This window comes from Podarcis pityusensis, assembly GCF_964106645.2.
Source record: "Podarcis pityusensis genome assembly, chromosome: 13".
NCBI lineage: Eukaryota > Metazoa > Chordata > Lepidosauria > Squamata > Lacertidae > Podarcis > Podarcis pityusensis.
In genome coordinates this window covers 27,498,654-27,512,312 of record NC_138038.1, presented here as the reverse complement: position 1 = coordinate 27,512,312, position 13,659 = coordinate 27,498,654, and the positions used below count along the sequence as shown (strand labels likewise).

Sequence of the window (13,659 nt, the reverse complement as noted above, 5' to 3'; positions counted from 1 at the left end):
GTCTAGCCCATCTTTCTCAGAACAGGCTTTAGGCCTACTTACCTGCCTTGCGCTCAAGTACCTTTTGCAAAGAAAAAAAATAGTGGCCAGTACATTAACTGGGTAGCCTTGCTTACTGAGAAGTAGGTGCCACTGAATTTACTCCCCAAATCAAGTGTGTGTACAATTGCAGTCTGGGTTTAAATATTCATACAACCATAAAGCTCACTTCATGGCCTTGGGCAAGTCACACCCTCCGTCTCTTAGCCTAACCTATTTCAGTGTGTTGTGAGGGATATATCTTTAGTTTATTGCCTCCGAGTGCCTTAGAAGCGTTGATACAAATGTTGCCTTGCTGCCTGGATTAGTCTGAAGTTCTAATTTCAGGTACAGTATTTCAGAGATGCAACAGATTGCATTTGAGGAAGGCAATATCCAGGTCCACAGCTCTACTGGACCACAAAAAAGTGCAAAATAGTAATAGCAATTAGTATATCCACCAGAAATGAAAGATATGGTCAACTTGAACAGAGCAACCCATATAAACAGCCTCAAATCCTCTTTTCCCTGCAAGTTCTTTTTAATGTTCCAAGTAATGACATGAGAACAAAGGCTTTGTTTTTGCTCTTTATTATACAAAAGGAAAAAAAAAGGAGGGGAGGGAGATCCACAGTTTTAAGTCTATTTAGACTTGAGGCTGAAGTTCTTGCCATGTTGGTGCAAATAGCAAAAACCTCTAAGGAAACCAAAAGCATCCTGAGCTTGCCAAGTCCCATTTAGTAATAGAAACCGAAATCCAGTACATTTTAATATTTTTTGGCATTTTAAAGTTTTTTTAAATCTACAAAAACACTTTAAATATTAGAAAAAAATGATTCCTTTTTCACAAGAACTTCTATCTGGAATATCACATTTTGTCAACAGTGCAAAAATGCACTCAGTCCCACCTTCTTACAGTACAATCTGTCTCCCCCCCTAACCCCTGGTAACATTTTTTTTTCTTTTTTAAAAAGACATCAGTACTGTAAGAAATTTACTTTAAAGAACAAGGTTTTTTTAAGGTTTTTTTTTTTTACTTAAAAAACACATCTACTAAAATACAACAGAGCTGGTACATTCAGCAAAATCAAACCAGGTGTTTCACTTTAGAAGGATGAGAGAGAGGAGAGAGAGAAAAGGGGGAAGGAAGATTGACTGACGGAATCAGAAATAAGAGAGTTCAGGAGCATCAGAGGGGTTGATGTGTGGCAAATGTGCATGACTGGGCACATCCTATCAGAATTCAGACATGGCAATGAAAAGCAAAGTTAATGTGGAGAAATCTAGCTTGATGTGGCAATGGCTGAAGTGTTTTTTTCAGGTTTCTAGTGGGTAGGATCTGTTAAGAGACTTCCTGAACCTGATGCCCTCAAGTCAGTCCCAGTTTGCCAGGCCTTTGGAGAAGGCACCAAGGTAGGGAAGGCTCCATTAGAACAACAGAAAGTGTTGCATACACTGCCTGGTTACTGTATGCAATCCTTCTCCCCCTGCCGCTGATATTTTGCGTAATTTACTTCTACGTGTGGCCACATTTGCTGCATCAGAACAAAAGCCTCCATTCCACAAATGATAACCAACTTCCTTGAGGTGAGAAAAGTACATAAATGGATGCATCCTAGATTTTCATTGGGTCATCTCATTTCTGGCAAATTTCTGACAAACATCTTATGAGGTGACAAGGTTTTCCCTACCCAGCAGAGACAAAATTGGGAAAGGCTTGAAAATTATATAAAAAGGGAGTCCAAAAATGTTTAGGTTTTGGTTCTCGCCTACCTCCACAAAAGATGTGCGCATGTGTGAATCAGAGTACACATTATACCAGCCACAAGTTCACTAAGAAATAACTCAACAGAAGAGGTGTTAACTGATTAAAATACACTTACCAAAGGCTCACTTAAAAGGGATGGAGTTTCAGCTTCCACTGCCTTCAAGGAAGGTGAGGCAATTACATGTAAAAACTCCACATGATTTGGGGATCCATAGCCATGATGCCCCCTTAGCATGGTTCTGTATGGGCCCTCCCTGTGCAAAACCATTTATTGGCAGCTTCCATGCAGTTCACGTAATGAGAAAAACTTAGCACCCAACGGGCAGAGGGCAAGGAGGAGGCAACAAGGTGTTACCTGAAACATACACAACTTGCCACACTTCTTCACAAGTCTAACCCCCCCCCCCCACGTCAGGATTCTCTTGCAGAATGAGGTACAATGACGACAACCGAAAACAACTTCTAGCTTTGAGGAACACCTATTGTTTCTAAAGGAAGATTACACCCAACCACACAATCTGGAGACAGTACTTACCCACTTGCTGGGCTCCCTGTAGTTTGGTGCCTTGCTTGAAAAAGCTCTTAACCCATGTGATAGCCTCTTCATTTGCATGGCAGTGAGGCTTCCCTCTTGATCAAAGATTACTGGCGTGGGAATTGTGCATATCAAGGGACCAGCACATGGGTGAAGAGCCATGTAAATGAGATGTTGGGTCAAGTAAACCCCTACATAGTAAGCATTTTTAAATGTAATACTTATCTTTTATACACCAGTTCAAGGTCAGTGACAGGTTGCAGGCAAGGATTTATAGAATAACCCGAAGAACTTCAGGAATGAGAACGTGTTGGTGATCATACAGACTTAAAAAGCAAACGCTGAACGGATTATTTACGATTTTACATGTTGCCACTCTTTTCTTGTACTTCTTGTAAATGGTTATTTATCATCGTCATACAGCTCCACTGTTGTTTAGCTTTAGGAAGACATTCAAACCTGAGTTACTGCCTCGCAGGGCTTAAGAGAGCAGCAGGGCCGCCATCACATTAGCAGTCCTACCAGACACATGGGCTGGGGTCGAAGCCAGTGGCAGCAAAATGCTATGCCAAGCTGGACCAGCATCAGACCCAGTGCTATCCACTGATGGCAGTGTGGCCGACTTAGCCCCTCCCTTGGAATGTCCCTTTTCAGTGGCAGCACTTCCACCTACCAATCCAAACCCCTGCCCCACCCAAAAGGGGTGGATTACACCCTACATCATTTAGTGTTTCTTCCTGAGTGGCATTTCTATCAACTTCAACAGTTTTAGTTTTGATTACATGTACTTAATAATATATTTTCAAGTCTGCAAGATCTTTGGAGGTTTTTCAAGTGTACTGAATCCACAAAAAACTAATAACCATTTGAGTACTATTCAAGGGCAAAAAAAATACCCATTTTCATGTGCACTGTACATTAATTGATTTCCTATGTTCTCAGGTAAGTTTCTTTTTCCCTGAAAAGCTTTCGCTCTAAATGATCTGGTGTTATTCAGTAAATCCCTGCTTGGATGTGTTACTGGTATTTTATACCAAGCCAGAAAAGCCAAAGGGCTATTGAGATTGACCGCTTGTCCAAAGACAACATACTTCTGTTGCTTTGCCTCCAAGAGTTCAGCCCAAAGCAACCCAGACCAATATGTACCAAAAACATAAACAAACAAACAAAAAAGACAGAGGAAAATCTTGACTTGTCTGAACTATTCCCACAACAACTGCATACACACAAAAACACACTCCCATACGTGACGGTGCACTTCTCTTCATAAACAAGACTGATGTGCTTTGCAATATGTTAATGCTCATGGAAGTAAGTTGTTCATCCCAATGAAAGTACAGTGGAAAACTGCACTTCTCAAGGTATGTTATGGGAACATTTGCATGTTATTCAGTCAAGTCATTCCCACAATGCAAAATACTCTTTCCTAAATTCATACGGCCACCAAGAGCCACTCAAGATTTCAATGGAGCCAGGTTTACACAGGTTCCAGTGGTGCCTGTAATCAGGTGTATGTAAGTTTAGTATCAATCCTGTGGCTAGTTTTGACAGTTTGCTACCCAAGATGACGTGGGTGTTTTTTAAAAAAAAAAACACATAGAAATGCTAGCAAAGGTAGGGAAAGTTCCAATGCTTGAAACCCGTAGGTCCTCCCAAGGCATTTTGCAATAGTGGGAGACTTTTGTATTTATTTGAGTTGCTGGTTCAAAATAAGATTATTTAGCAACTGGACTCTTCCCAGTGATGGAACGGAGGTACAGCACACTTCCAAAGGGCAACTGTGGGGCCAAGATGCTCAAAGAGAAGGAATACATTTGGCACAGCAAGACATTGCAAGAGACAGTGAACTAATAGAGAAAAGCAGACTAAATGGGAAATACTGCTGTTAAGTTTTTTTATCCTGTAAATTGGATTTGACTAACCTGTGGCTTTCCCGATGTAGCTGGATTCCAACTCCCATCAACCCCAGCCAGCGTGGCCAACGATCAGGGATGATGAGAGCTGTGGTCCAGCATCTGGAAGGGTCTTCAGTGCCCTTTGTAACTCCCTCTCTCGACTGCATTCTCAAATGGTCCAGCTTCCCTCCAGGGGAGTATCTGCAGTGCTAGAAGCCAAGTCTTTCTTTAGAAGACCGTGTTTCCTTTATGAGGTTTCCAGACTTACCCAAAAGAGATCAGCAAAGCACAAGCCACGTGTTCAATTTCCACAAGGGGGGAGGGATAAAAAGGGTGTGTGTGTACTTTTTCTGGTGGGTATGCTTAAAAATAAAAATCCAAAGCATATTTCAAGGGGAAACAATGAATTCTGTAAACTACAATGCATTTGAAGTTTGTTTTGCAAAATTCTCATTTTGCTTGTCAACAGAAGACACAGCGTGCTATGAAGGGCACTGAAGAGCCAAGATATAGTACAGAACCAGCTTGCAGGCCAAATTAGTCGCACGATCTGGCCTTAACAATGAGAAATTCCTTGTCATATTATTAGAGCAGGTAATCGTCCAAAGAATGTAAAAATAAAGGCTAGTCAGGGATGCATGCTCTCATAAACTAAATTATGTTTTGCATGTAAAATATTAAAGAAACAGAAGGACAGGGAACACAGATGGGAAGAAGCAAAAGGAGCCTTGCCTAAATACCACCTGTCCAATTAGATAGCAAGATGCAACATACCAGCTTGTTTTTCTGAGAAAATCACCAATGCCAATTTAATTTGTAGTGATCTAGTTTGGACATTATGCTAAACTGTGTATCAACATTATGCGAACAAGTCTCAGGCTCATGCATTCGCCCCCTTCCTCTTTCTTCCACTGTGAGATTAGAAACTCTCTTCTCTGTTTGCAATAAACCATGGTTTAATATTATGGCAAATCTTAACTATGGCTTAGGGAAACAAGCCAGGATCACAGACCATGATTTCCAATTGTGGCTTGTTTCCGTAAAGCAAAGTTAAACCAGTTTGTCCACATTTGGACACAAGAAGTAACCATGGTTAATTAAATAAGGAAACAAATGTTTCTGATCTCTTCACAGCAAGGGGAAAGCTTACACGTCCAAGGCTTGCTCAAGTAGAGCTAACACACATCTTAGTTTTACATCCAAACAAGGTAATACTTTCTTGCTCTTTTTTCAGGCTGGAACTAAACATTACAGGAGACACATTCCCTTGGAAGCAGCAGCCATGTAGTTCTGGCCCTTCCTTTTGCCCAGTAATGTCTAGTCATACAAAGTGTTTCTTGAAATCACCAAGCTGCAAATTTCCCTGCCCCTTTAGTTACTCCTGGGAGAATGGGTAGGGGAATTTGTGGCATGGTGATGTTTTGTATGATCGGGCATCTTACAAGGGAAAAGGAGGTGTGGTTGCTGCTTTTTCTTTTTTTTTACAACCACCACCACCTGACCCCCCAAACAGCATGTCTACTAGCTCTGATATCATTTACAGGGCAAACATAAAGTTGGTACTGGAGTTTCCTTTCCTTTCTATTCCCCACAGAAGAGGCTAACAAATACACTTCTTGGTGGCTGGAATCATTCTCTTCTCTTCTTGGCATCATTCCTCTGCCCAAAGTTGAATGAACACATGCAGCCTGAATAAAACCAAGGCATGCTGGGGGGCCAGGGGAATCTATGTGCCTCTTATATACAAACGCCATCCACTCCCAAGATCCCAGCCTCTGCATAAGGGTAAGAGACATATGACGTACTCAATCTCAAAGATGGGATAATTCAGTTGTAAAAAAGATGGTTGTCTCACTTTGTTTATAAAACATTTTTTTGTGGTTTTTTTTTTGAAAAAAAAAAGCTTAATGACACAGAGGATCCCACCCACAACCAACCTCCCGCTTCCAAAGACAGTCAAACAAAATGCCCCATTTTGGTACAATTATTGGTCACTTCATTGTAAAAAAAAATATATATATTAACAACAACAACAACCCAAAGGGGTCTGGCCACTACTGTCTTTGTTTAAATGCTGGTCAGAAAAATGACAGAAAAAGTCCACCTCCTGCAAAATAAAGTCAGTAACCTTGGAGCTCCCAAAATTGTCTTCTCCTGCGACAGCATACCAGTCAGATATTCTCTCTGCAAAAGAAATCCTTTTCTTCAGTTCCTTTTCTATTCCCTGACCCTTGCCATGCACTCACGTGAAATAGACCCTCCCATCCCGTTTCCTTCAGCAGGAAACGTTTGCTGGATATCCAGTTCATCACAGGAAATAACTACGTGCAGCTGTGGCCATTTTGTTCTCTTTCGTCAAGGTGTAAAATTTCAAGACTGTACAAGATTGTCCACTTTGAGGAGAGGTGGGTCACACTGGCAAAGTCCAGAACCTTCCATGGCTCGTGCTCTCTGGAACCCATCTCTCCCTGGCTGTTTGCTAAGGGGGTGGGGAAATCTCTCATTGCCATGTTGGTTTTTTTGTTTTTTTAAAAAAGAATTTGTACAAAGTCCAAAGCTGGTGGATAGAATTGGGGGTGGGCGGGGGGGGGTTAGATATGTGAGGGGGGAGGAAATAAAAAGGGGCCTGTATTTTGCCAGGACCCTGCCCACCTCAACAAAAAGGGGGGGACCCCCAGAGAGATTCAGAAGGGGGGGAGGAATAAGAGAGAGGAGTATAGAATAAAAATTCTCTCCCCACACCACCGCCACAAAAAAAACCCTCCTCTGGTTGTCAGCTATTTTCTACCCCCCTGCTCCCCTCACACACAACCACACACAGTTAAATACAATGTGAGGTGTGCGAGGAGAGGAAGATAATTAAACCACAGTGATTTCCTTCCTCCCTTTCCTCCCCATCCTAGCTCTCCAGCTGTAGATGTTACTTTTATCCGGAAAAACAAAACCGAATAGAGTACAGCAAGAAAGGCGGCTGGAGAAAGGGGATGGTTCAATTGGAGTCCGAATCAGAAGAATCTCCTGAGGAGGACGAGGAACTGCTGCTGCCCTCAGATTCATTGTCGTCATCGTCATCGTCGTCCTCTTCATCATCCTCTTCTTCATTCTGGTGAGGGAAGAGGCAAGCTATGAAGTTATGTCTAGTGTGGGTACCCAAGGTGATGCTGAGGGACTGCAGAATGTGGCAGGGGTGCAGAATTCAGTTTACTGGGAAAGGCAACATTTATTTATTTTTAGAATAAAAGTGCCTTGTTCTTATGGTTTCAAAGATATATGCTTGAAGACCTGTCGCCCCCACCTACTGAAACGCAGAAGCCAAGGAGGGAAATGAGCATGTTTTCCAGTGGCTAGGTCTTTCAGTGCTTTGCACACCTGCCCCCATCCTCCACAACTAGTAGAAACCAGAATGATGCAGGACAATAGAAGCTGTCAAATAAAATTATGCGAAATGAGAGATCTGTTCAGCTTGTGTCATTTATACAGGTTGCAGAATCCAGCGTTTTCTTGGTACAGAATTTAGATCGCTTTGACAGAAAATGTATATATGTATTTACAGTGGCTCCTTGACTAGTGCTTTTGTTCCTTCATATGCAAGGTGCTAGCTTGCGTTCATTACCTCTCACCATCTGTCCTGGGAGCCTTGCTATCCACCATGTTTTGGGTGGGACCGGGGGTGTGTGACGTTAGGGTTGCACCTTAAAAGAGGAAAAGCCTTCTAGTTATATTCAGAGGCACTGCACTTTTGAATGTGAAAAGCCCAGCTGTTGGGGATAGCCCCCACTGCTTAATAAGCACAGCTAAGCAGTCACTGAAACACGCAGCCCCGACAATCAGTTTTGCAGAACAGGCGTGAGCAAGAGGTAGTGTATATAGAGAAGTGTACAGACACCAGCACACTCACCTCATCCCCGTCTTCGCTCTCCTCTTCACTACTTGAATCAGAGGAATCCCCTCCCTCCTCAGAGGAGTCAGCATTGTCGTCGTCCTCCTCCTCTTCCTCTTCATCGTCATCATCGTCGTCATCATCATCATCATCCTCATCCTCAGATTCCTGCAAACCACACAGGATTTAACAGAGACATGGGAGAGGTAGACTGAAAACACCAGCAACGCACCTAGAGCTCAACAGATGGCATTCACCTTTATACACCCAAGATTCCACAGTAAGAACCCCAAGTGGCCAAACATAAACCTATTTCTCAAAATGTGCCTTCTTGCATGTGGATGAAATGTGAAGGTGCTCACTAGGGTGGCACAGGCATGGTTCAGGGCCTTAAATGAAACTGAATGCACTATAGCTGTGCCAGAAATTACAAAGGAGGGTAAAATATATGACCCTTCTGCCCCAATATTCTGTTAAAAGAAAGCCAGCTCAACAACCTAAAGTTCTCACTATAGAAAATTAACTACTGCACCACTGTTTTATTTTTAATGAAATGCTCAAGAGCTCCAGGATTTTTACATTTGCAACTTCAAGCATGCCCACTTAAGGAAAGTGGAGAAGACCAAAATGAAAGAAAGAAAAGCAAAAGGGTCTGAAGAGCAAACAGCTCTCCAGCTATCAGCACCTGAAGTGCAGCAGAAAACCTCCCCCCATCCAAACATCATCTTCATGAGACTAATAATTTTAAAAATCCATCCCACAAGTTGTCATGCGAATCAACTGATGCTCATGGAAGCAAAGTTACTTGAACCCCTTAGCTACAGAGGGGGAAAAAACTACATTCCCTATAACGGGGTTGTTGAGCTTTACTTGGCAAAGCTGTTGAGCTAAAAATGATGTTTTTGAGCTATTTTTAAAGTTAATCGGCAAAAAAGACACTGCCAACATGGGTTGCCATACGTCCGGATTTCCCTTGGAAATTTTAGCAATTTACACCCAGACACTGCTTCCGACTGCAGTATTCTGGCTACGTCTGGGAAATTCTGGACGTATGGCAACCCTACCATATAACTAACTATAGGGAGATTGCATCTCTCCTTCCCAGTATAAGATCAGTGGGCCCCAGCCATCAGATCAATCACCTGCATAGAATTTGGCTCCCTCCCCTGTTAGAAATAAGAAGCAAGCAAGCAAGGACTTTTACAATAATTTGCAATGCTTTACCAGACCAGTTGAGAAAGAAAGCAGAGTTCCTGTGGTCAGTTTTAACACTTTCAAAATGGCTTCATTAAATCAGCCAAAGGCAAACCTTGGAACAAGCTTCCCTGGATTATTCCACTGTGGGTAACAGCTGCATGATGAAGAGGAAGAAGTGTTAAAGCACTTACTGACTTGGACTGCACTGAGGGCTTCATCTTAGGATTTGGGCCTCGCATCTTCCCCATGTTCTTGCGTTTCTGTTGAGATACAAGTGGGAGGGGGCAGTGTTAGAAAAAGGGGGGGAGGAGTCAACATTTATTTATTTCATAAAATTTATAACATTTATTTATTTTCATAAAATTTATATACTGTTTGATTGTAAAAAAAAGAAAGAACCCTCAAAGCAGTTTGCAAAAAGAATAAAACAATAACATTATTGCTAAAAGTAATTAACAACAATTTAGAACTCTTAAAAAATTAAAATCAGCAATAAACAGATTAAAACATACATCAATGTTCTTGGTATCTGGGTAGGCTTGCCTAAGCAAAAATGTTTTTAGCAGGTGCCAAATACAGTACAGTACAGTACAGTGAAAGTGCCTGCCTGATGTCAATAAGCAGGGAGTTCCAAAGTGTTGGTGCTGCCACACTAAAAGATTTCTATAAATGTAAAATGGGTTTATTATTATGTGGCACCCATGACAGCACCAGTGGCAAGGAAAACACTTGCATTCTTTTCAGCAAGCTAGTATCTAGCCTGCCCCTTCCCCAATCCTCCATTTCTAGCAAAAATCAAATGTGCCCCTGACAAACTATCTAGTTTTTGTGGCACTAGATTCTGAAGACTTGATGCCAAAAATGTTAAAACAAGCAGCAGGAGGAAAATACAAAGGCAACTTAAGCTTTTTCTACTCAAGAGTTTTTATAACATCCTGGAAATCTATCCTATTATTAAATCAAAATGTACCAATTCAATAACCATAAATACCCTGTTTAATTCAGAGCAGCTTTCAAACTGTAACTGGTACACTTTTATCTGATGCACGTCCTGCTGGGATAGGTATCCCTTTTCAGTCAGAGGGCCACATTTCCTTCTGGGAATGCCACTGGTAGGAGGAGCCAGAGGCAAGTGGACATAACAATGAATGTAATGTTTACATTTGTACAACAGGCTGGTTTCTACACTCGCATACCCATCTCCAGCTTCCATACAGACAAAAATGAAGCTTTTTCTTGGGGGGGGGGGGACCAAAGGTTCCTCATTTCTGACCTAACCAGAGTTACAGAACATGGAACCCCTAGACTTCAGGCATGAAGAGATTCCCTTCCTTTCACTTCCAAGCTATACTGTATTTCAGAGGTCAGGTTGAAAAAATACCCCTGCCAGTCCCCTCCAAACACTTGCAAGATACCTACGTTGGAAGTATGTTCCTTGTACACAGCTCTCTCCTGTGGCGACAAACTCTGCAGAGAAGACAGAAGGGGGAGGAGTGAGAAGCCAATATTAAGCATGTTATGGAGGTGATTCAAAACATGGGGAGTGGGAGAAGATGGATTGATTATAGTCCCTACATAAAGCAACCAGATTATAATTACCACAGATGAATCATTCCTTGCCAGCACTTTAATATGACACTTCTTGCAAGCCCCTGGCTGTCCTTCAATGAGTTCTGCCCTATGAACAATTATTCCCATTTTACAGGCAGGGAATGGAGGGCTGAAAATGCTAAAAGCCTAAGCAGATGCTGTCAGGGTAGAGGAAGTTTGATTTGGGTTGCAGAGAAAACACAGAACAAAACCTCAGACAAGGTATACGAACATGCGAGAGCGCTGTGTGGCAGGATGATCCATGAGGCCAGAGGACAGATGAGAGGTGGGGAAAGCTCACACAGTGTCTAGGACGCTTATGTTGCTGATAGGAACTGGGGATGAGCAGAATTTCATACAGATTGAAAGTCTTTGGTTGCAGAACAAGAGTCAAATGTCAATATGGCTTGACTTGGAAGGCTTTCACACGGACGCTTCACTGCTAACACTCTGATCTTCTCAAGGAGCTGCTACCTGTTCTTGTGCCTTCCCCCAACTGACAGCTCACCTTGAGCCACATATCCAGGTGTACTTTGTACTGTTTCTGCTGCTCTTCGGCCAACTTCTTGTACTGTTCCTTTTGGCTCTGAGAGATGCGCTGCCAGCGGCTTCCGATCTCCACCATCCGCTCCTTCAGAGGAAGATGGTTAAGTTCACCATTTGAAAGCAGCTCCTGAGAAAACTTCTGATACCCGTTCCTGGGGAGGACACAAAAGAGAGAAGTTACAGGTAAATGGGCAGGAGGAAGAAAGACAGCAGGACTGTTGGCAGGATCTATTTAATATACTGGAAAACTCAGTGGTATGGGTTCACATGCATTGCTAAACCATGGTTTCAGAGGCAGAAAGGAGCAGCCGGAACCTGCCCACTGCCCTTAAGAGCTTCCAAACAAACTTTGGTTTGTTTGGAAACTTACCAATTTGTTTTACACTCTTATCGCCATTTCATAAGAAATGGTAAGTCAGATTTTGTGGAAAGTGGAATGCAGCTCTGCAAAATCCTCCTCCCAGTCACATGGAAGGAGGGAAAAGGTATACTGAGAAAAGGCTTGTGGTGGTTCCTTCTGTGGTGGAATGCAGCTCTGCAAAATCCTCCTCCCAGTCACATGGAAGGAGGGAAAAGGTATACTGAGAAAAGGCTTGTGGTGGTTCCTTCTTGCTCATGCACATAACCATGGTTGAGTACGATATGCAAGCACAGGCACTCTCTGGATGCCACCCTGCTCTCCACAAGGAACAGATCTTTTCAGTGGTAGCCACAGAACTCAAATGGCATCTCCTAGGAAGCTCAACTGTTTTTTTCTCTTGGCTCTTGGCTCCATTCAGAAACTTCACTTCTCTTTTGGAGAATTAAGCCTTTTTAGAAGTTATTCTGTTGCTGCTGTTTGGTTTTGGTTCATCAGTTTTAATATGATCTTGGGCTTCCAGAAATGTTAATTGTGCTTCAGTTACGTATGGTGAACTTTTATTTTATTTTATTTACAGTATTTATAGATTGCCTTTAAACTAATCAATTATCCACCTACTGAAGTTGACTTAACTTCAGGAAGGCCACTGATTCCTCACCACTGTGCGTTTGTAAGCCATAACCACAACTCAGAACACAAAACATATAAGCACACACATACAACCCTGCTTTTTTCTTTTTAAAACAATGGTAATACTCACATGGGGGGTTTCTTCGGCTCACCCTGGAATTTCATCTTCTTGGAGGAATTTGTTGTGCATGGTGGCGCCCTCATCTCACTCAGTTCTCGCTGCAGAACAAAATAAAGAAGAAACAGAATTACAAAGCTGAGAAGCCTGGTCCAGCTCAATGAAAAATGTCAGAAAAATTAAAAAGGCTGCCCTGCCTTCCTATTTCATGCAGATGCCTAAGCCTTCAATGAGGCAAACATTGGACATTTGCTAGCTTTCTTCAACAACCCAGAAAGCTACCTACCAAGAAATGTATACAGAGCTTCAACCTTGTATTTTAAGTATTAACCTCCTAGCCAGAGGTGGCAAGGAATTACATGCAGGGTACGCAAACCAAGAAGAAATTGAGTGCCCTGCTCCTTCTCTGAGCCCAGTACAGAACCAAGCAGGCTGCTACAAGAAGAATGGAGTTGTCTGTCTCTCTTCTGCTAGCTCCTGGCAGGCTAGTAACTTTCTTGTCTCATTTACAAGAGTGCAGAAATCTGGAGCAGAAACCAATGGCTCCCACTCCTGAGCTGTAAAACAGAGGAGCTGTGTATACAAGTTGCTAGAGAAAATTAATTAAAATTTAGAACTCTGGCAATCCAGATTCTGAGCCAAGAAAAGACAAGAGAATGTATGTAATCTGTGTAATTATGCATAATCGTATTCCACCATTTCACTGGCAGGAAGCACAAGCCACTTACATTTAAGCATATCTCCATACAGCCAGAAACTGGCTGGTTTTTTGGAAGTTGATATTCTGTGCCCAGTACCACACACAGGACTGTTTTTCTGCATTCCTGTGGAAACCGTGCACACGCACACACTCGATGCAGTGCAATCACACTGAAGCGAAAAATACTAGGTGGGGTGGTTTTTTTTTTTTTTAAAGCCTGACCAACCTCGTATCGTTTCTGATCTTCTGCTGCCTTCTTGATCCACATCAGCTTCTCCTTCTTCTCCATGTTGTTCCAGGTGGCTTCCATGGCTTTTAGTGCTTTCCCTCGGTCATTCTGAAGCAGAAGGACAGCTGCTACTATATACTGTCATGGACTCCATAAAAGTGCAGAGCTCAGACAACTCCCCACTTTGAGCCC

The 13,659-nt window shown here is 42.4% G+C and overlaps 1 protein-coding gene across 6 annotated transcripts in view; it reads right to left on the bottom strand.

Annotated features, from left to right (window-relative positions):
• Window positions 1-593: 593 nt before the first annotated feature.
• Window positions 594-13,659, bottom strand: part of UBTF (upstream binding transcription factor) — a 45,563-nt gene continuing 32,497 nt past the window's right edge. For all 6 annotated transcript variants that reach the window (XM_080978600.1, XM_080978605.1, XM_080978604.1 and 3 more), the window contains 7 exons: window positions 13,465-13,575; window positions 12,551-12,639; window positions 11,392-11,581; window positions 10,713-10,760; window positions 9,485-9,553; window positions 8,115-8,264; window positions 594-7,319 (listed from right to left, as the gene is read on the bottom strand). In XM_080978600.1, the coding sequence (XP_080834726.1) occupies window positions 7,206-7,319; window positions 8,115-8,264; window positions 9,485-9,553; window positions 10,713-10,760; window positions 11,392-11,581; window positions 12,551-12,639; window positions 13,465-13,575 (771 nt within the window). In that variant the 3' untranslated portion in view covers window positions 594-7,205. The remainder of the gene's footprint in view (window positions 7,320-8,114; window positions 8,265-9,484; window positions 9,554-10,712; window positions 10,761-11,391; window positions 11,582-12,550; window positions 12,640-13,464; window positions 13,576-13,659) is intronic.